At 42.5% G+C, this 22394-nt stretch overlaps 1 protein-coding gene across 3 annotated transcripts in view; it reads right to left on the bottom strand.

Annotated features, from left to right (window-relative positions):
• GYG1 (glycogenin 1) overlaps positions 1–22394 on the bottom strand; it is a gene marked incomplete at its 5' end in the record, with an annotated part of 40097 nt that overhangs the window by 13080 nt on the left and 4623 nt on the right. For all 3 annotated transcript variants that reach the window (XM_082625953.1, XM_082625954.1, XM_082625955.1), the window contains 3 exons: positions 5127–5253; positions 21753–21915; positions 22215–22389. In XM_082625953.1, coding sequence (XP_082482079.1) covers positions 5127–5253; positions 21753–21915; positions 22215–22389 — 465 coding nt within the window. The remainder of the gene's footprint in view (positions 1–5126; positions 5254–21752; positions 21916–22214; positions 22390–22394) is intronic.

The following is a 22394-nucleotide window of genomic DNA, read 5'->3' as shown; positions in this document are numbered from 1 at the left end:
GAAGACATCCGTGAAACCACAGACTTGATTCTTCAACACTCAAACCACGATGGGACGCAATCAACCTGCATTTGCCAGGGTGATTAGACTACAACGTCCTCGTTCATTTTTGTGGTCCTCAGTGAGCAGAATGGGAGGCACCCTCTACATGCTTCAGGTTGAATGAACAGTGACTGGACCAACAAACGGCTGAAAAAATAAAAGCTATACAAACTACAACTCCTCGGGGCTTTAGGTGAAGACACAGGAGTGTGAAAAGAAATGAACACGGAAAATGCATGGCTTCAGTGACAACGGTCCCAAAGAGAGATTAAGCCAAGGGTGTCTCAGGGATCAAGGAAAAACAATCAAATCAGAAACACACAAGAACAACAGAAATTAGGACACTAAAGGTTCCATTTCGCCCTTGGAAAATATTGACTTTAAAGAGGTTTGATAAGGTCTAGTGAATAAGCCACATTCCTGGGAAAGAAATAATAGATATAAATATCCTCAGAAACGTTTAAAGCAGTAAACAAATGGAAAAAACATACTTTGGGTTTCTAGATCTAGTTTCTGAGATTCTACCAAGCCAGGTCTCAGATCATATTTAAACTCAAGTAAAAGAGTAAGTTAAAATATTTATTTGGAAATTATTTGGTAAATCAAGCTTTGTGGTCAAATCAATTTGACCAATTAATTTGTATGGCCGTTTGAGGCAATACCAGAGAATCCTTTACCTTTGCTTTAGGCCCATTTATATAGCATGATATGACATGAACAGCTTTCAGTCAGTGGATTTAACAGAAAGTAAAAATGGAACTAAATGGCTGATTTTAAAAAGACTAATGAGATTCTGCCTAACATTATGCACAAGCCAAATTCTATGCTACATGGATAAAACAGGCCCTCCAGATGGAGAAAACATAAAGAAATGAATATTAACTAAGAAGCTGCTATTTCCCAAACATTATGCTAGGCACTTTCAGAAATATTACTTCATTAAGAAATGCATTTATGGGCTTCCCTGGTGGCGCAGTGGTTGAGTCCGCCTGCCGATGCAGGGGACGCGGGTTTGTGCCCCGGTCCGGGAGGATCCCACATGCCGTGGAGCGGCTGGGCCCATGAGCCATGGCCGCTGAGCCTGCGCGTCCGGAGCCTGTGCTCCGCAGCGGGAGAGGCCACAGCAGTGAGAGGCCCGCGTACCGCAAAAAGAAAAGAAAAAGAAATGCATTTATGAGCTTGTTTCTCAACGCATATATTACAAATGAACTGAAAAGTTACTAAGCCAAGCATTTTAGTTCTCAAATTAGGCTGTGTTAAACAGGATCTTCTATTACAGAAAATATTACTACTTTTGTTTTTCAGAAGCATCCACTCAAAGTGCTAAAACTAATAAGTGTGTTTTCCTTTGTGTTTTGTTGTGTTTTGTTCTCTACATACAAGTGGTATGTAGGGAAAGGCTTTAGATATGCTACATCCGCAGCTCCAATTCATGCTAAATTTGATTCATGTCAGGCCATCCTTTAGCAGAAACTTCAGGTAACAGCAAGAGGCTACGCCGCTCGGTCTAAGATATCCAAGGAGCTAAGATTCTGGGGCATCTAAATACTGCCCTGATCTCAGGGCACATGGCTACTACAAGTTGGTAAGGCAAACTCTCGACTCCTTCCACGAAGCCTCTAAACCCCTCCTTGGTCTCATTCTACCTGCCACCACCCGTGCTATCCTGGGGAAGGCCAGCACACCACAGAGCCACTCGGTCCCGGAGGCCACCCAGCTTACCCTGAGCCCCACAGTGGGACTGTGAATTCACGCTGAGCTCCCGGCAGCGCACGGGGCTCTTGGTTGAGTAGCCACGGCAGCCCAAATGTTCATGACCGTCTACTTCAGCTTTAAGTTTTTGGTTAACTTGAATTTTATGTTAACTTGAAACAAAAAAGAAATGTAACTGTCTGCCTTTTCAGCCCTTCCCAACTGTAAGAGAAATGTAAGGAAAAATGTCTCTGGAGACAGAGATCTGCAAGAAAAACAAAAGGATTCTCTGGCAAAGGGAAGGGAAAATGAGTTATGTGATCTCGTTTCCACATTCCTAAATAGGCAGCAGTGGGGCGAGGCCAAGGCATTGCTTTGAGAAGCTTCATCCCCAAACTGTAAGAGCTGACACCCCTCAGGGCGAGCTGCACAGAGGCAGCGTTAATTCCCATCAGGCCACACGCCAGCGGACGTGTAGCTAATGCTGGAGCTGCTCCTAACCTCCCAGTGCGTCATCTACGCTACGGTTACGTGGCAGTACACCAAGCAGATTTCCAAAATTCGCACTCGTTTCCTGAGCCAGGAAGAAGAAACCGTCCTAACCATTTTGCCGGGAAATTCACTTAGAGGATATAGAAACAACTGGGTTCCTGAGAGGCGGCCGAGGTTCCAGCAAATAAGTCTATCTTGCCCCCAAATTACTTAACTCTGTTCCACCTGCTTCTTGTTCTTTGTCAAAATAAAATAAAGGCAAATGGGGCCTGTGCAAACCAGGGTATCACTAAAGGGACAATATGTTCAACTTTGGTAGTAAGGTGAAAATCAGAGGGAGTCCCAATGAACCCTAGGGGAAATGGGGCCACAATACATGAAAAACACGAATCTTTAAACTCTATGTCAACGCCGTTTGGAAACTGAGCCCAACAGGGAGGATGTCAGATTCACGTCTCCCCACGTACTCATCTCAGCACACAGGCTTGCTGCGCAGACTTGAGTGGAATGAGGGCTAGAAATGCTCGCACCACTAATGAGTCTATCTCCTTCGCATGCTCACCATTTTGCTTGCTCAGCTGAATCCAGTCAATTAAATTAAGCAACTGCCCTCTTACAGACTAATTCAGTTCTAGAAGGTCAAGCTACCACGGTCTGCAGGAAGGCTGTTCAAACTGGCAGGGTGAGTTATGAGGCAATAAGGCTCATAAAGAATTTCAGGCCCACAGAGACCATTATAATTAGTGAAGTAAGTCAGACAGGGAAAAGCAAATACTCTATGTTATCACTCGTATGTGGACTCCAAAAAAAATAATACAAATGAATCTATATCCAAAAGAGAAACAGACTCACAGACACAGAAAACAAACTTATGGCTACCAAAGGGGAAAGGGGAGGTGGAGGGACAAATAGGAATTTAGGATTAACGGATACAAACCACTACACGTCAGAAAGATTAGCAACAGGGATATACTGTATAGCACAGGGGATGATACTCACTATCTTGTAATAACCTATACTGGAAGACAAGCTGCAAAAAAAGTAACTGAATCACTCTGCTGTACATCTGAAACTGAAAAAAAAAAAGAAAAAGAAAAAAAGAGTCAGGCCACACTTCCAAGCAAGACAGGCTTGTACTTTAGAAGGCCGAGGACCAGCGGAGAAAATAATCCTTCTCCTATTCCATCCCTTGATAGTGAATCCCGTTCTGTTTGCTTTACACAGACCACAGCTGGTATGTCTGAGAGTCTGCCTGTTTTGTTCTGGAAAGGGAAGAGAATCAAGAGGGTGTAACATGTCAGAGACATATGCCAAGACAACAGGGAGGGTGGAAAGAACACAAGATGCTTGTCCTCTTTATCTGGGGGACGCTGACAGTCTGCCCACAAAAGAACCGAAAAGGAAGTATTTCTGCCACAAAAAGCCAGGCATGCTCATTAAGGGGGGGGGGCAAGGCTTCTAGAGAGGACTTTGGATAATGAAATAGGAGGAGTGAGAGGCGCTTTGCTTTCTGCTCACTCAGCCGTGTGCCCACGCGGGATGGAGATCAGAGCGCCCAGCCCCGCTCAGCGAAGAGCGTCGCTGCTCCACGGCTGTGTCTCAGGATCCATCTGACAGCTTGGCCTCCGCTCACGAAACCTGAATCATCTCCTTGGTTCCACACAAATGAGTCAGAGGCTAAAGGACAGGGCCCAGGCCCTCACCGTGAGACAAGCGCTATTACTAGGCTCTATGAGTTGCTGAATTAGAAATGCACCAGGAACGGTGCAAAATAAGCATGCTGCCCAAAACAACACATGTCCACCGAGCATTTTATGCGTGTGAACTCACTCCAGCCCGACAGCCCGACGAGGAAGGGACTATTTCGCCCAAAACAACACACGTCCACCGAGCATTTTACGCGTGTGAACTCCCTCCAGCCCGACAGCCCGACGAGGAAGGGACTATTTCGCCCAAAACAACACACGTCCACCGAGCATTTTATGCGTGTGAACTCACTCCAGCCCGACAGCCCGACGAGGAAGGGACTATTTCGCCCAAAACAACATACGTCCACCGAGCATTTTACGCGTGTGAACTCCCTCCAGCCCGACAGCCCGACGAGGAAGGGACTATTTCCCGCCTCGTTTTGCATGCCAGCAGACCTGAGGCCCAGAGCCTAAGCCACACGGTAGGGAAATGGCAGAAGTGTGGGCGTGGGCCCTGCCTCTCTGGCTGAGGGACCACTCGTACTGCTAGACCACCCCCCAGACAGAGGGGACCCATCGCCTGCTACCTACTAAGGGTAGGCCAGGCTCTCTTCTTACCTCTTCACGTGAACGTCTCACAGTAACCTCTGGAGGACGCTGAGGCAGACGGCTGAGCGGCAAGCCCAGTGTCCACTACACTGCAAGTTCAGGAACTAGTGAGCAGCCAGGAAGTGGCTTCTTCAGGATGTCAAGTGAGGCGGGGCCAGCCCCACAGGCCCTGCTATTGACCTTGACACCACACTGCTGCTAGCGTCTTGTGTCATCTGCACCACGACCACCGAGGGAGCTGCTCACACCCTCCTCTTACAGAGCTGAGGCTCAGCAGGTGGTATGAGGCGGAGGCTGAGTTTGTCCCCAGTCAGTGTTCTTGATCAGGACCCACAGATGATTCATCAGAGGGCCAGGCCCCCCAGGAACCCAGGGGAACCTGTTCCCACAGGCAGCTAAGTGCCCTCTGAGTTACTCCAAACATAAAGTGATGAAAAACATCAAGGCCTCTTCCCATTACAGCCAAGTTTCTTACAAGAGAAAAGACTTCCCCCAAAGCCTTCACCTGTTATCGCCCAAAGAATGACAAGGCACCCCAAAAATCTTAAACCCCAGCCCCCTGCCCTCACCGCCCCCCAAGACAGTTAAACCCTTTGCACTTACGCTTTAAATGCTGGGAGGTAGGAGTATATAGAAACGCTGCTTAGGTTATAAATAAATGGCAGGTGTTTTCTGATATCTGCTGTTGCCCAGCTGCCAAAAAATGTGTTCAGTAAACCCTGGTCCCCACCTGGAAGAAAAAAATGCATTACAGTCACAGACTTCAAGGACGGGTAAACAGTTTTATAGGAATATATAACTGGACCTTTACAAACAGGTACTAATTCCTTTTTTTTTTTTTTTGGCCACGCCGCATGGCTTCTGGGATTTTAGTTCCCTGACCAGGGACTGAACTGGGCCCTCAGCAGTGAGAACACGGACTCTTAACCACTGGACCACCAGAGAATTCCCACTAATTCTGTTTTTAAAATAATAAATTCCATGTTAGACCTCCTCAGGTTATTTTAGCGGGTGGCCGTTTCCCTAAGTTAATTCATTAGTTGAACAAATATTGGTTGAGCAGCTACTATGTGCCAGACACTGCACTAGGCGCTGGAGAGTCAACCGTGACCAGCGACACGGTCATGATGTCTATGACGGTCTGGGTGGAGTGGGGCTGGGAGGCACCGCTATCAGCGAATCAAGAGTCAACAACACCATCGCAAACAGGGATGAGGGCAGTGAAGGAAAGTACCGGCTGCTGCGAGGCATGTGCAAGTGGCCTGAGGCCAAGTCTAACAGGCCGGGAAGGCTTCCACAAGGAAGCTGTATTTAGGCCGAGATCTGAGGGGAACACAGGAGGGCTTGACAAATGCAGGTGGAGAGAAGGAGGGCAGACGGTGCTCCAGGCAGAACACACAGCACCACAGACCTGAGGTGGGCAGGACATGCAGCTACAGAAGGAAGACCTGGAAGGCGGCCTGGGTAAGTGGACTGCAGAGCGGGGCGGGGGTCGCCTGGCACCAGGCGAGTCTCTGAGAGGCAGGCACTGACTAGACCACACTGGGCTCGGATTTTAGACTTCATCCCCAGTTAAAGATTTCAGACTTTATGTTCAGAGCAATGGGACACAAAAAGAAGTCAAAAGCAAAAGAGGGCCAGCTGGGATAACTCAGGTTGGGAAAAACTCTGGAACTATTTCTGGAGCCCCCAGCGTCGATGCAAGGCTGACGGACGGCAGGTCACGTCACCCCGCACACCCTCCTGCTGCCGTCCACGCCTCCGGGCAGGTGGAGGTCAGTCCTCACTGGGCCAGGGTCAGGGTCGGCCACTACCACACTGCACAGTGCTTGCTCAGACCTGGGGGAAAGTGAGGACCACGGCCATTCATTCAAGAGAAGTAAAAACAATAAAAACCTAAACAGCTAAGTATCTGACCTAAAACGTAAATATACAAGTAACCAAACAGTCACTAAGCCACCTGAAAACACATTCCCCCATGTAGCCCACGTGCTTCCCGTCTTAGGCTTACGAGATTTCAGGAAACACGCACAGAACCAGTCTCCCGTGCAGCGGAACAACAACTCGGGATTGTGGGTGTGTGTCTGTGTGTGTACATGTGTGTGTGTGGGGCGGGTGACAGGCAAGGAGAATCCTGCTCTTTCAAAGTATGAGGCTGGTACACTGCACAGTTACTTCCTTCCTTGGTCTGCTCCGCCCTGAGACCTAGTTTCCTTTCTAAACATACAGCAGGTCCAACTGGCTGTCATTATTATTTGGTTTTTCTTGGTTTTGAAAGAGACTTTAAAAATCTGGAGAGGTATTTAGTGTTTGGAACGAAGCAGTAAGATTGGGGCATTAGGTGTAAAGTCCAAATGTACCTTACCTATCCTCTGTGTAGCCCATCCTTTCCAAATACCCTCGATCAACTCTATGGATCAAAGGCATTCACTGAACAAATGTCCATGGGGTGACCCTTCTGTATAAGGAGGCTCTGACAGGTCCACATTCCTCAAGGGACAAAGAGCTCAACAGAGGACCAAGGTTTCACCCTTGAAAATTCTGAAGGACAATAAAGATGGCATCAGCATATGCTTTACTTGTTCAGCTATATAGAAGATTCTAGCTACACAGACAAATTAACATATTTTGAGACATAAAATATTAAAGCCAAAACACGATACCACTCATCAGAGGCTTACTTTGGATTCTATGAAGTCCCCCAGATGTGGGCACAGACACTGATGGCTGAGGTGCAGAAGCCTAAAATCTTACTATAATAATCTCCTTTTACACATAAACATCAAAATAATAGTTGAGCCTAAGTGTCCATCATCGGATGAATGGATAAAGAAGATGTGGCACATATTTACAATGGAATATTACTCAGCCATAAAAAGAAACGAAATTGAGCTATTTGTAATGACGTGGATAGACCCAGAATCTGTCATACAGAGTGAAGTCAGAAAGAGAAAGACAAATACCATATGCTAACACATATATATGGAATTTAAGAAAAAAAAAGTCATGAAGAACTTAGGGGTAAGACAGGAATAAAGACACAGACCTACTAGAGAATGGACTTGAGGATATGGGGAGGGGGAAGGGTAAGCTGTGACAAAGCGAGAGAGAGGCATGGACATATATACACTACCAAACGTAAGGTAGATAGCTAGTGGGAAGCAGCCGCATAGCACAGGGAGATCTGCTCGGTGCTTTGTGACAGCCTGGAGGGGTGGGATAGGGAGAGTGGGAGGGAGGGAGATGCAAGAGGGAGGAGATATGGGGATATATGTATAACTGATTCACTTTGTTACAAAGCAGAAACTAACACACCATTGTAAAGCAATTATGCTCCAATAAAGATGTAAAATAAATAATAAATAAAAAAATAATAATAATGGTTGAGGAACTGTTCATAGCAGCTTTATATGTAATGATGCAAAACTAGAAAGAGCCGAAGTGTCCCTCCTCAGGTCTATGAGTGTGACACCTCCATACAACTGAATATTACTCAGCAATAAAGAGGAACAAATTATTGATACTGCAGCAACTTACATGGATCTCAAGAGAATTATGCTGGGTGAAAAACTCCCTTCCTGCAAGGTTACATACTGTTATGATTCCATTTGTACAACATCCTTCACATGACCATATTAGGAAGACAGAGAACAGATCTGTGGTTGCCAGCAGTGAGGGAGGGGGAGAGGGAGAGTGGAGGCCACGGCTACAAAAGGGTAGCAAGAGGGACCCCTGTGATGGAACAGTTCTGTACCTTGATGGTGGTGGTGGTCACACCAATCTACACATGTGAAAAAATTGCATGGAAAACACATACACACACACAGACACCAATGAATACATGTAAAACTGGTGAAGTCTGAATACGATTGGTGGGCTGTATCAATGTATCAATTCCTGTTGCGGAATTACAGTTATACAAGATGTTACCACTGGGGAAAACTGGGTGAAGGGTATAGGGCATCTCTCTATACTGTTTTTTGCAATTGCATGTAAATCTACAATTCTCTCAAAATAAAAAGTTTCTTTAAAAGTCTGAGGATTAATGTAGCTAAAATGCAAAATACCATCAAGAACTGTTAGTCATTAGATTCTAGATTCCACAAGGACAGAGATTATGGCTCTTTTCGCTTACCACTGTAATTCTAGCAGAGAGCAGAATGCCTTACAAATGGGTAAGTTATTTGTAGAATGAATGCAAGAACCGTGAAGATGTTTGTTAACAGCAGAAAAGTTGAAAACTTTAATATTCCACCACAGAGGAATGGTTAGTACACTGTGATACTCATCACTCACTGAATATTATTCAGCCATTAAAACCAGTGGTTTGGGGGGCTTCCCTGGTGGCGCAGTGGTTGAGAGTCCGCCTGCCGATGCAGGGGACATGGGTTCGTGCCCTGGTCCGGGAAGATCCCACATGCCGCGGAGCGGCTGGGCCCGTGAGCCATGGCCGCTGAGCCTGCGCGTCCGGAGCCTGTGCTCCACAACGGGGGAGGCCACAACAGCGAGAGGCCCGCGTACCGCAAAAAAAACCAAAAAAACAAAAAAGCAGTGGTTTTAAAGACCATCAGTCCACTGCATAATATACAGATATACTATGACATATATCATGATTATAACTAAGAACATAAACATTCCTACTAGAAGAAAATAAACAACAGTAATTGTGTGAGGGGATTGGTGTTAACAGATGTTCCCTCCCCCTGACTTTTCCTTAATATTGTTATGTTATTTTTGTAATTCTAAAATATTCATAATACAATTGGGGCAAGAATGAGAATTGTGCCAAGACCGTTTCTTGCCAAACATTTGCACTTATTTATTTTCATTATGAAATATATGATCAAAAGAAAAATGTAAGTGTAGGTTATAAAGCATACTAATAATAACACTAAATATCCCCAATATGCAACCGAAAAACTCAGACATTACCAATACTGTTTACATCCTCTGTGCGGGCTCCCTAATCCCAACTCAGAGCCCCCCACCCCAGAAGTAACTACTTATCATGAATTTTGTTTGTAATTATCTTGATTTCCTTTATCCCATGTGTGTACCTCCAGACAATATATGTATTTCCACTTGTTTTTGAACTTTGTAAAACTGGGCATCATACTATGTATTTTTTCTACTACTTGTCTTTTCCTGCCACATTTAAAGACCTTTTGAAAATTAAGCATTTCCACTTAAAATGACTACCGACCTCATGTAATGCAGTGAAGAGATCTAATTCCGTGACGTTGGAATAGCAGTTGCAAAGCAGAACTTCCCAGTCTGACAGGGTGAGCCTGGGAAACAGGAGTCAGAGCTCTTGATCCCTCAGAGCCCCTGGCTGGCCAGCCACGAAAAGCTGTTCCCTTTCACCCTCAGGTACCCTACAAAAACCATCAGCCCCTCAGCCGTGTGCCACGGCAGCAGCACTGGTAAGACAGGAAACAAGCTGGAGGTGGCAGAGGCAGGGCCGGAGACGTGGGAATCCATGGCACACATTCCACTGGCAAATCCGTCAACACTCAGCAAGGACCCTGCCTCTGCAGGGCACAGAACGTACAGGCCATGAAACTTCCATGGCCACTGACCTCATCATTATGTGACTATGAAGGGTCACCAGTTAGCCAAAAATTGTGCATTAAAAATAGAATTAAATACCACCTAGAAGTCTGTGGCTTCTTTTTTTTAAAGCTTCAAGTGAGCTTTATTAGGGGGCGCTCCCGGGCGAGGTTCACTGGTCCTAGAGAAAGGGGCCAGAGAAGTCGCCTGTGGCTTCTTAAATAATGTTTAAATTCAGCATTCTAACCGTCTTTTTCCAAATACACAATCCTACATCTCAAAGTCAGGCAAAACAACGTTTTCGTTTCACTAAAAAAATCTGTGTGGTGTTATCAATATCTTCTCTTTAAAAGTCCCTAAATTAGAGCACAATTTAAAGCAGAATGCAAATCTAAGCACATCTGGGCTACAAAACATACAAGGATGTCATGAAGGCTGCTGCGTTTTCACTACGAAAACCCCAGGACTTTTGTCCAGTACATTCTAGTCAGGCTTCCAGAGGCAACTTTATTTATGTTGACAGGTTAAGACACTTTTAATCTCAATCAGCTCAGAACCAACAAGCATGATAGCAGACAAGCCGGCAGCTGTGATCCAGCAGGCGAGGGTGTGGCAACACAGGTGAGAGACAGAAAGGAAATGGAACAAGAGACACATGGCATTGGCACCTGTTTTGCAACCAAAAGCTGATATCAGATTCCATATCTTCCTTCCCCCAGGCTGGCCAAGTGCTAGTAATAACCTTAGAACCACCCGGTATTTTCCAGGTCTTTTTTTTTTTTTTTTTTTTTTTTTTTTTTTTTTTGCGGTACGCGGGCCTCTCACTGTTGTGGCCTCTCCCATTGCGGAGCACAGGCTCCACATGCGCAGGCTCAGCGACCATGGTTCACGGGCCCAGCCGCTCCGTGGCATGTGGGATCTTCCCGGACTGGGGCACGAACCCGTGTCCCCTGCATCGGCAGGCGGACTCTCAACCACTGCGCCACCAGGGAAGCCCTTTCCAGGTCTTTTGACCAGAGTCATGAACCTGGTAAACATGGACATATCACAGTATTTATCAGAAACTGTGGCCATTACTTTATGAGACAGATATGGAGTTGAGTGCTGTTTTTTAAATTTGTGCACTTGTTCAATGTTTATGTAGTTTGTGTGCTTTTCCGCAGTTTGTTGGCAGCTGGCTTGCCTACTGTGGATAGCAGGGAGGGTGGGCCAACTCTGGCTTAAACATGAACCCTAGTTTCTCAGCCCCAAGGAAATGGTCCCCTCAAAGCAAAGTTTAGGATCCAGGAGCAGGGGAATCACCTGGGAGCCTGATAGAAATGCAGAATGGTAAGCCCACCCCAGACCTACAGAATGAGAATCCACATTTGAATCCCCAGGTGATTTGTTTGCATATTAAACTCTGAGAAGCACTGGTCTAGAGTCTTTTAGAGAATGACTCCTTTTTTATTTTATTATATCAGAGAATATAACTCTCAGAAATGTCATTTATACAGAAAATGTCTGAGGATATAGAAATTAGGTGTAGGCATTATAGAATGATGAATAAGACAGGTTCCAGCTCTCAAATGGTTCTCGATCTAATCAGGGGGTAGTGGAGCATAAACCAAGCAAAAGTAATTTAAAGCAAAATGTGCTTAATACTGTAAGAGAGGTATAGACAAGCGCTGAAATGAAAATGTGACTCACACCTTAACACTGACTTCCTATAATATGCTTGGCCTCTAGAGAGCATGCCAAGTCTACTAAGTTACAGTTCGTGAATGGCCCAGCGTTTGGGGATATTTCCATGAGGTTTACTAAGGATCATCGGATTAAGCCCAGGTGCCTCATGGAAATCCAGGTACTTGCTTTGGTCTCAGCATCATTGCATCTCACTGGCCTCAATCCATTTAAGCCAAGAGCAACTGATTTATTTTACCATTTCATGTTACAGCTTTTGTTTCTCACCTTTAAAAATATATTTTTAATAATCAAGCTATTAAATAATAATATAGATGCAAGGGAACACTTATTTGTGGTTTAAATTTCACTTTCTCAGTTTAAGGCAGGCCCTCCTAGTCTAGAGTCTCTTAGCACTCTGAATTTTTCAGAATCATGATTACATAATTAATTGTACGGTCTCATAAAATATATACAAGCTTTATGGAGGCAGGGATACAACCTGTATTATTTACCAGTCTATTCCTAGCCCTTAAACTTAGTATCTTCACCAGATTAGGAGCTCAAATGATTTTTTAAAATACTACAGGAATGGATTATAGAAATAAAGACAAGAGTAATCATTTCTAAGAATACTTCCAGACCCACAAAACAATATGAGACTATCACCTGTGCTGCTGATTTAAAAAGACAAAGTAACTCAGAGACAGAGAGAACAAACTAATGGTTGCCACTGGGGAGAGGGAAAGGGAGGGGGGCAAGATAGGGGTAGGGGATTAAGAGGTACACACTACTATGTATTAAATAAATAAGCTACAAGGATATACTGTACAGCACAGGGAATATAGTCAATATTTTATGATAACTATAAGTGGAGTATAACCTTTAAAAATTGTGAATCACTATGTTGTACACCTGATACATAATATTGTAACTCAACTATATCTCGTTAATAAAATAAAATGCATCCAACAGTTTAACAATTTAAAAAAGACAAAATATTTCTAGACATTACAGTTTAGCAGGGAGGAACAGCAGCTGTAGAGATAGAAGACATAAGCTTCCGTGTCTTCATCTCTAAAATGAGGAATCTATCAGCTGCTGTCTCTACTTATTCAGGGGAATGAATTTTAAGTAATTAATCTGTAATAAATCCAGCATAATAGAGATTTTCCTGTATCCCGTATCATTCTCTGATACATTTTCGTGACTGTTGCAGTGTGGGGTAACTGCGAGAGAAGGGACAAAAAGACACTCCCATATCCCAGCCACAGCATCAAGAAAAACTGTCTGGTCCAGACCTGGCTCTGCCACCAGCTCAGGCATACTGGGCAAGCGGCTGTCCTAACTGTATCGACACTGGGTGCCCAGTAGCAGCTATACAGCAGGCCTTCGATAGATATCTGTTGAATTAATATATTAATAAATAAATGAGTACTTCACAGAACTGTTGAGGAATAAATGAAGAAGTAAAATGACCAGCCTAAGAGCCTATAACAGTTTAGTCCTTCCCACCATCTCTATTTCTCACAAGGTTCATGATCTCTGCTAGTTACAAGGCTAGAAATAAACAGATGGCTAAAAAAAAACAAAAAAAAAAACCTCAAGGGTTCAATGAGATAAAAATAGCTCTTAAGATAAAACTTGTGTGTACTCATTTATTTTGCTACTACATGTTATGACTTTTGCTTTTCATCTTTATTTATTCAAGATACTACCCAAACTATCAATTAAACGATAGAAACGCAAGAGAAGAGAGTAATTTTCAAAGCAATTGATAAAATAGTTTAAGGGCCACAAGCAGTCTAGTGTGTGGGCAGCTGGGAAAGCTTACCATGAGCACCTGTCAGAGTGGAACCTATCAAGTCAGGGAACCAGGTGAGACACACCTGAATGTCTGAGCTCATTTGGTTTGAACAAGACAAGTACTATCTGGGAATACCTCTCTCCTTCATTCCTTTTTTGGGCAGGTCCAGCTTGAATCCAAACTAATTGCAAAGATGAGGGAAGGTAGCACCGGGGTCAATTTTACACTTTACTAGATAGCACCACCAAATATTTTCTGTTAAAAATTATTTTAAAACTTTACTCTCCTGATTTATTATATTTCCAAGCACAGGAAAAAAATGTTCAGCTTAAGGGTCTCAGTGACCACTTATTAGAATATGTAACACACAGTTTTAATGACCTCACAGAGGATCTTAGATTCTGCTGAAAGAAAACCATACCTAATATTCTATCACCAATTTACTCTGCCCTATTTTTTTGAAAACTCAACTATAGGCCAAAATTTCATTACTCCAGAAAAAAAAAGTTTCGAGTATTTAGGTTACACTAACGAATTCCAAGATTTTTAAAAAATGGTTCCTTCAAGTTGGAAAATATGAATTCCCCTTTTTTACTTAGGTTTTTAAAACTAACATATGCAAATGAAATTTAATAGACAGCAATTTTCAAGCACTAAACTCTTCAACTGTACTGCCACCTTTAATTTAGGATACCTTGGAGTCATGGGGCGAAAGGAAATAAATCTCAACTTGCATTCAGATTGATTTCTTCAAATGAAGAATCAAGTGGGTCAGCTTTGTTGCACATGAGTATGTGGAGACAAGAATCTTGACCTCTCGCCTTCTCACTGCTAAATCCTGAAGTTGACCTTATCTTGTCACAGTCTATAAAATGCTAGTGTATATATTTCCCAATAGCTGTTGTACAACTTTTCAGGAAACATGTAACTTCGGTTATGAAGTAAGTGCCAAGATAGTTTGCAAACATTAACAGTATAGGAACTTAGACACTTCATTGTGGGAAATTAGATGCCAGCCATAAATTAGGTATGAAGTCACTAGTTTGAAATCCTAACACTCTAGATATTGAGGAAGAAAAAAGAGATGTCAAGGTACCTAGCAAGATCTGCCATATTAGGATTATTCTCTTGTCCAGAGGCGAGGGTGGGGTGTGATTAGAGGGCTGGTGATTAGAAGCCTGACAAGCCACATTCTTTCACATTAGAAGGGCTGCAGAAGCAGCTGCAGATGCTCAGCCATCAGAGGCCCGGTGGCTTGTCAGTGGACACCAGGTCCCATCAGTTCTCGTTGCATGTATGCAGGAGATGAAGCAGGCCTTGCAAGACGTTCAGACTGAGATACAGTCATGTGCGAACAGGTTTTCTTTAGTACCAGTCTAAAAACGCTGGGACTTAAGACCCCTGCTCAGTAAAACTGGGGGTGGGAGATGGTGGGGAGATACCGTGCATATGAGAAAATGTACGGTAAGGGGAAAGGAAACACCTGAAAGCGCTCGTCTCCGTGCCTCTGGCATGACATCTAAACAAGACAGGGCACTGCACTGAGAGCTTGAAGCAAAGCAAGCAAAGCACCACAAAAGGATGCAGCTTACAAAGAAATATTTTATTAAGTATAAGTCCAACAAGTCTTTATGTCACACAGATATGGATTCAACAGGATAGTAAATCCCTTCAAAGAGGAGCACGCTCCCATGGTACGCGGCGCGCTCTTTGCTGAGTAGGTACAGCTTCTCCAGAACACATCAAGTGAAAAAGCATTTCATTGAAGAGCTGCTGCTTTCTTTTTCAGTTGAATTTAAACACTATATTGAGAATAACCAAAAGTTCCTATCTGCATAGTTGAATTTTCAGCTCCTTCAACTAAGCATTTCTACTAACAGAAAACATTCCAATCCTTAGCCACCAACAAGCCAGTAAATGGAATACCTTACAGAAGGGCCAGCTCCTGGAAACCCTGCTGCTGAATAATGAATGTGCTAGCAGGCACAGGCTCTCCCGGTTGTTTCAGATTCTGGCTGAAATAGCAGAAAGTGCTTTCTAGTTAAGCACTTTTCACATGTTCTTGCTTCTTAACAACGAACTCATCAACTCCTCTAGTACCTCTTGAATTGTACCTTCTAGAACAAGGTACACGATCCAGGTTGGTCTCTACCAGCTAATTAATTAGTTTTTTTTGTTGTTGTTGTTTTTTGTGGTACGCGGGCCTCTCACTGTTGCGGCCTCTCCCTTTGCGGAGCACAGGCTCCGGACGCGCAGGCTCAGTGGCCATGGCTCACGGGCCCAGCCGCTCCGCGGCATGTGGGATCTTCCCAGACCGGGGCACAAACCCGCGTCCCCTGCATCGGCAGGCGGACTCTCAACCACTGCGCCACCAGGGAAGCCCATAATTAATTAGTTTTATATTCTGAAATTGTAACCTGGGTAATTGATCACGGCACACTACTGTTTGCTATCCAAACTCTTACCTTGCAACAATAAAATAGAATTATCCTTAGGCAATTACAATCGTGTGGATTTTAGGCAGCTGGATCTACTTTAGAATGTGATTCACTTACTGGAGCTGAGAATTTACACGGAATTTCTGGCAGGATTACACTACTTCCTTTAAATTTAACGACAGGAGGTGAAGAAAGCCACACTCTGACACTTCAGCCACAGCCTGAAGGTTAAGACTTAAGGTTAGTGGACTTCCGCTAAAAATACTCCTACCTCCCTTCTATGAAAAGGTAACTATTTTCATGCAAGCAGTAGAAATAAGGAATACATGTTTTGAACTAAAATACCAATAGAGCTTCCATTCCTTATACGAAAGGAAAATGGGAGCTAAAAAAAAGCCAGGAAAGTGAAGAAGTTACATTTGGCCGTAACCACAGTGAACACTCAACACATTATTTCTTAAGGCTGCTTAAATGTTAAGAATGCGTTTCTTGTCAGATGCTACCATTCATTATGGTTCAGATACTCCTGCTCACTGCTTTAGGGCATGTAACGACTTGACATAGAGCAGATTTTCTCACTACTGACATCCTGAGCCAGATAATTCTTTGGTGCAGGGGCTGTCCATGCATTGCAGGATGTTTAGCAGCATCCCTGGCCTCCACTCACTAGATGCCAGTAGAGCTCTCCCCACTCACCTGGGACCACCAAAAAAGTCTCCAGACATTGTCAGAAGTCCCCTGGGGGACCAAATTCCCCCAGGTTTCGCACTACTGCTGGAGAGTACAAACTAACCAAACAGTGAAGCAAGATTGAGACTTAAATCTCCTTGTTCTTTTCAATGACATTTCAAAGAGCTGCATATCCCAAATCCTCAAAATACTACACAGAATTCAATTTCTGTGAACAGCAACAACACAATTTCATGTATAACTAAAAATGTTTTAACTTCCAATCTCTTAATTTCAGCAATCTGACAAACTATTAGATGTACTCTCTTAATTCAAAAAGTTTAAATTAGAAATTTTGATTTTTAACTTTACAACTAGTTAATGGAAATGAATCCTCATATCTGTACCCAGGGCTGAACCTTGGGTCAACTGAGGATGGCTATTCCTGCTAGTCTTGAAAGATCTACTCACTTCAAATCTCATATCTGCTCTTGGAGCGGGAAGGGAAAGGAAAGAAGCCCCTGGTACCTGGTGTCTGGCTCAGGGCTCTGGCCCAGCCCCATGTTTCTCACCTGGGCTTCCGTCAAAATGTCAAGTATCTAATAGTGAGCCACTGCTGAGAGGGCAACTCCTATAGTGCAAATCCTTCTTCTGAGATACAACTGGGTCTCTTCTTGATTCAAAAGATTCATCAACATTAATTTTTAAAGCAGCTTATTTTGCATACTAACCACCAGTATTGTCTTGTTGTGTGTGATTTATTGTTGTTGTTAAAAAAAGTGGCTTATTCACAGTTTCAATTTCATTGCTTGTGATTGGTCTGTTCATATTTTCTATTGCTTCCTGGTTCAGTCTTGGAAGGTTATACCTTCCTAAGAATTTGTCCATTTCTTCCAGGTTGTCCATTTTATTGGCATAGAGTTGCTTGTAGTAGTCTCTTATGATGCTTTGTATTTCTGCAGTGTCCAATGTAATTTCTCCTTTTTCATTTCTAATTTTATTGATTTCAGTCCTCTCTTTTTCTTGATGAGTCTGGCTAAAGGTTTATCAATTTTGTTTATCTTCTCAAAGAACCAGCTTTTAGTTTTATTGATCTGTGCTATTGTTTTGTTTCTATTTTATTTATTTCTGCTCTGATCTTTATGATTTTTTTCCTTCTACTAACTCTGGGTTTTGTTTGTTCTGCTTCCTCTAGTTTCTTGAGGTGTAAAGTTAGATTGTTTATTTGAGATTTTACTTTTTTCTTGATGTAGGCTTGTACTGCTATAAACTTCCCTCTTAGAACTGCTTTTGCTGCATCCCATAAGTTTTGGATCATCATGTTTTTGTTGCAATTTGTCTCTAGGTATTTTTTGATTTCCTCTTTGATTTCTTCAGTGATCTTTTGGTTATTTAGTAACGTATTGCTAAATAAGGTATAAGCTTCCAAGACTGAACCAGGAAGAAATACAAAATATGAACAGACCAATCACAAGTAATGAAATTGAAACTGTCATTAAAAATCTTCCAACAAACAAAAGTCCAGGACCAGATGTCTTCACAGGTGAATTTTATCAAAAATTTAGAGAAGTAAAACCCATCCTTCTCAAACTCTTGCAAAAAACTGCAGAGAAAGGAACACTCCCAAACTCATTCTATGAGGCCACCATCACCCTGATACCAAAACCAGACAAAGATACTACAAAAAAGAAAAATTACAGACCAATATCACTGATGAATATTGATGCAAAAATCCTCAACAAAATACTAGCAAACAGAATCCGACAACACATTAAAAGGATCATACACCATGAACAAGTGGGATTTATCCCAGGGATGCAAGGATTCTTCAACATATGCAAATCAATCAAAGTGATACACCACATTAACAAATTGAAGAATAAAAACCATATGATCACCTCAATAGATGCAGAAAAAGCTTTTGACAAAATTCAGCACCCATTTATGATAAAAACTCTACAAAGGGCTTCCCTGGTGGCGCAGTGGTTGAGAGTCTGCCTGCCGATGCAAGGGATGTGGGTTCGTGCCCCGGTTCAGGAAGATCCCACATGCCGCGGAGCAGCTGGGCCTGTGAGCCATGGCCGCTGAGCCTGCACGTCCGGGGCCTGTGCTCCGCAACGGGAGAGGCCACAACAGTGAGAGGCCTGCGTACAGCAAAAAAAAAAAAAAAAAAAAAAAAAAAAACTCTACAGAAAGTGGGTACAGAGGGAACCTACCTCAACATAATAAAGGCCATATATGACAAACCCACAGCAAACATCATTCTCAATGGTGAAAAACTGAAGGCATTTCCTCTAAGATCAGGAAGAAGACAAGGATTTCCACTCTCGCCACTATTATTCAACATAGTTTTGGAAGTCCTAGCCATGGCAATCAGAGAAGAAAAGGAAATAAAAGGAATACAAATCGGAAAATAAGAAGTAAAACTGTCACTGTTTGCAGATGACATGATACTATACATAGAGAATCCTAAAGATGCCACCAGGAAACTACTAGAGCTTATCAATATATCTGGTAAAGTTGCAGGATACAAAATTAATGCACAGAAATCTCTTGCATTCCTATACACTAACAGTGAAAGATCAGAAGGAGAAATTAAGGAAACAATCCCATTCACCACTGCAACAAAAAGAATAAAATACCTAGGTATAAACCTACCTAGGGAGACAAAAGACCTGTATGCAGACAACTATAACACACTGATGAAAGAAATCAAAGATGACACAAACAGATGGAGAGATATACCATGTTCTTGGATTGGAAGAATCAATATTGTGAAAATGACTATACTACTCAGAGCAATCTACAGATACAATGCAATCCCTATCAAATTACCAGTGGCATTTTTTAGAGAACTAGAACAAAAAATCTTAAAATTTGTATGGAGACACAAAAGCCCCCGAATAGCCAAAGCAGTCTTGAGGGAAAAAAACAGAGATGGAGGAATCAGACTCCCTGTCTTCAGAGTATACTACAAAGCTACAGTAATCAAGACAATATGGTACTGGCACAAAAACAGAAATATAGATCAATGGAACAGGATAGAAAGCCTAGAGGTAAACCAATGCACCTACGGTCAACTAATCTATGACAAAGGAGGCAAGGATATACAATGGAGAAAAGACAGTCTCTTCAATAAGTGGTGCTGGGAAAACTGGACAGCTACATGTAAAAGAGTGAAATTAGAACCCTCCCTAACACCATACACAAAAATAAACTCAAAATGGATTAGAGACCTAAATGTAAGACCAGACACTATAAAACTCTTAGAGAAAAACATAGGAAGAACACTCTTTGACACAAATCACAGCAAGATCTTTTTTGATCCACCTCCTAGAGTAATGGAAATAAAAACAAAAATAAACAAACGGGACCTAATGAAACTTGAAAGCTTTTGCAAAGCAAAGGAAACTACAATCAAGACAAAAAGACAACCCTCAGAATGGGAGAAAATATTTGCAAATGAATCAACAGACAAAGGATTAATCTCCAAAATATATAAACAGCTCATGCAGCTCAATATTAAAAAAACAAACAACCCAATCCAAAAATGGACAGAAGACCTAAATAGACATTTCTCCAAAGAAGACATATAGATGGCCAAGAAGCACAGGAAAAGCTGCTCAACATCACTAATTATTAGAGAAACGCAAATCAAAACTACAATGAGGTATCACCTCACACCAGTTAGAATGGGCATCATCAGAAAATCTACAAAAAACAAATGCTGGAGAGGGTGTGGAGAAAAGGGAACCTTCTTGCACTGTTGGTGGGAATGTAAATTGATACAATCGCTATAGAGAACAGTATGGAGGTTCCTTAAAAAACTAAAAATAGAATTACCATTTGACCCCTCAACCCCACTCCTGGGCATATACCCAGAGAAAACCATAATTCAAAAAGAAACATGTGCCCCAACTTTCATTGCAGCACTATTTACAATAGCAAGGTCATGGAAGCAACCTAAATGCCCATCGACAGATGAGTGGATAAAGAAGATGTGGTACATATATACAATGGAATATTACTCAACCATAAAAAGGAATGAAATTGGGTCATTTGTAGAGACGTGGATGGATCTAGACTGTCATACAGAGTGAAGTAAGTCAGAAAGAGAAAAACAAATATTGTCTATTAACGCATATATGTGGAACCTAGAAAAATGGTACAGGTGAACTGGTTTGCAGGGCAGAAATAGAGACACAGATGTAGAGAACAAACATGGACACCAAGGTGGGAAAGTGCCGGGGTGGTGGTGGTGGTGGTCGTATGAATTGGGAGATTGGGATTGACATGTATACACTGATGTGTATAATATTGATGACTAATAAGGACCTGCTGTATAAAAAATAAATGAAATAAAATTCAAAAATTCAAAGAAGAAAAAGTGGCTTATTATTTATTATTTTAGAGACTGGCATAAAATAGAAGTATACCAACTCATCAATTTACCCAAAATTCTCCAAAGGATGTGAGGCCCTAAATCACAAATAGTCAGAACCTTTCTATATAAACATATAGCTATAAATACACTTAGGTATTGTGGAAAATGGTTGGTGACTTTGCCAATGTTCTACTCCTTAGCCTTGCAGACCACTCTACCTGATGCACTGCCTTATAGAGAGTGACAATTCAGAGACAAAGATTATTCACACAGTCTTTCTATCTTCTTTTTCAATGCCTCCCGAAAGAATGAGAGCCTAGGTTTATTCCTCAAATTTCCATGGAGACAATACTGGGTCCTGCTGTTAGCTCTTGTACTTAAGTTTACTCAGGTTTAAAGACAGTTGTTAAACTTTTTGAGTTGTATAATAGTCTTTTGAATTCTTGAATAATTATGGTTCCTTTATCATCCTCTAATTTAGACACAGGAAGGCCAATGAAAGGCAAGTCTGTAAAACAGCCTATGTACCATGTACCTATAGGAAAAAGATGCAGGTACACGCACACAACACACACTATTTCCCAGAACAACACAACTTCAAATGCTTGCCACATCTCATGTATCACTATCTTCCAGACACAAGGAACCATAGCAACTCCCAGAGAAGAGCAGCCCCTAGAAGATACAGCTTGTCAGATATAAAGAAAACAGATACATACCATCAAAACTACCTTGCTCGGAAGCAAGGTGCAACAGCTGATTGTATGTTTCAACTGAAGGCTGATAGACAAAGACTCCAGAATTGAAGCAGTCAGGCCACCCTGGGTCTGGTGCCGCCGACAATTCTTCTCTCTCAAAAAGATCATCGATATTTGCTAGGACCTGATTCAAGGGCAATGGGGCAGGAAGAAGGGAAAACATTTCAGAACTGTTCTGCTGCGGCATACCCTTCTTAAGTTCTCCTTAAGTTATCCAACACAAAAGATGCAGTCTGTTGCTGGTCTTAACTATTCAGATGACAGCTGTGAGGCAGCCTGGTCCTACTGTCCTTCAGCACCTGACACTTTTTTACAACAGTGGTTTTATCTGAACTTTACTGTCAAGTCTTGACAGCATTCTTCAAATGCCTAACTGGTCTCAGTTACTATATCCATCTTTCCAGCCCTCAAAGCCATACTCACCAGAGTATCTGCATCCATGAATACACATTTTGAATACTGTGTAAGTGACCAGCAGTGGAGTTTAGTTAACGTGATGCCCAACTCAGGCCTCTTCATTAAGGTTAGATGAGCAGAATCACCACTGTCCAAGACATCTACCATGATGACTTCATCAAAGACAGTCTCTAAAGTTTTCCTGTC

Source organism: Mesoplodon mirus (genome assembly GCF_964341445.2).
Source record: "Mesoplodon mirus genome assembly, chromosome: 6".
Lineage (NCBI taxonomy): Eukaryota > Metazoa > Chordata > Mammalia > Artiodactyla > Ziphiidae > Mesoplodon > Mesoplodon mirus.
The sequence above is the reverse complement of the archived record's forward strand: the minus strand, read 5'-3'. Positions and strand labels throughout refer to the sequence as shown.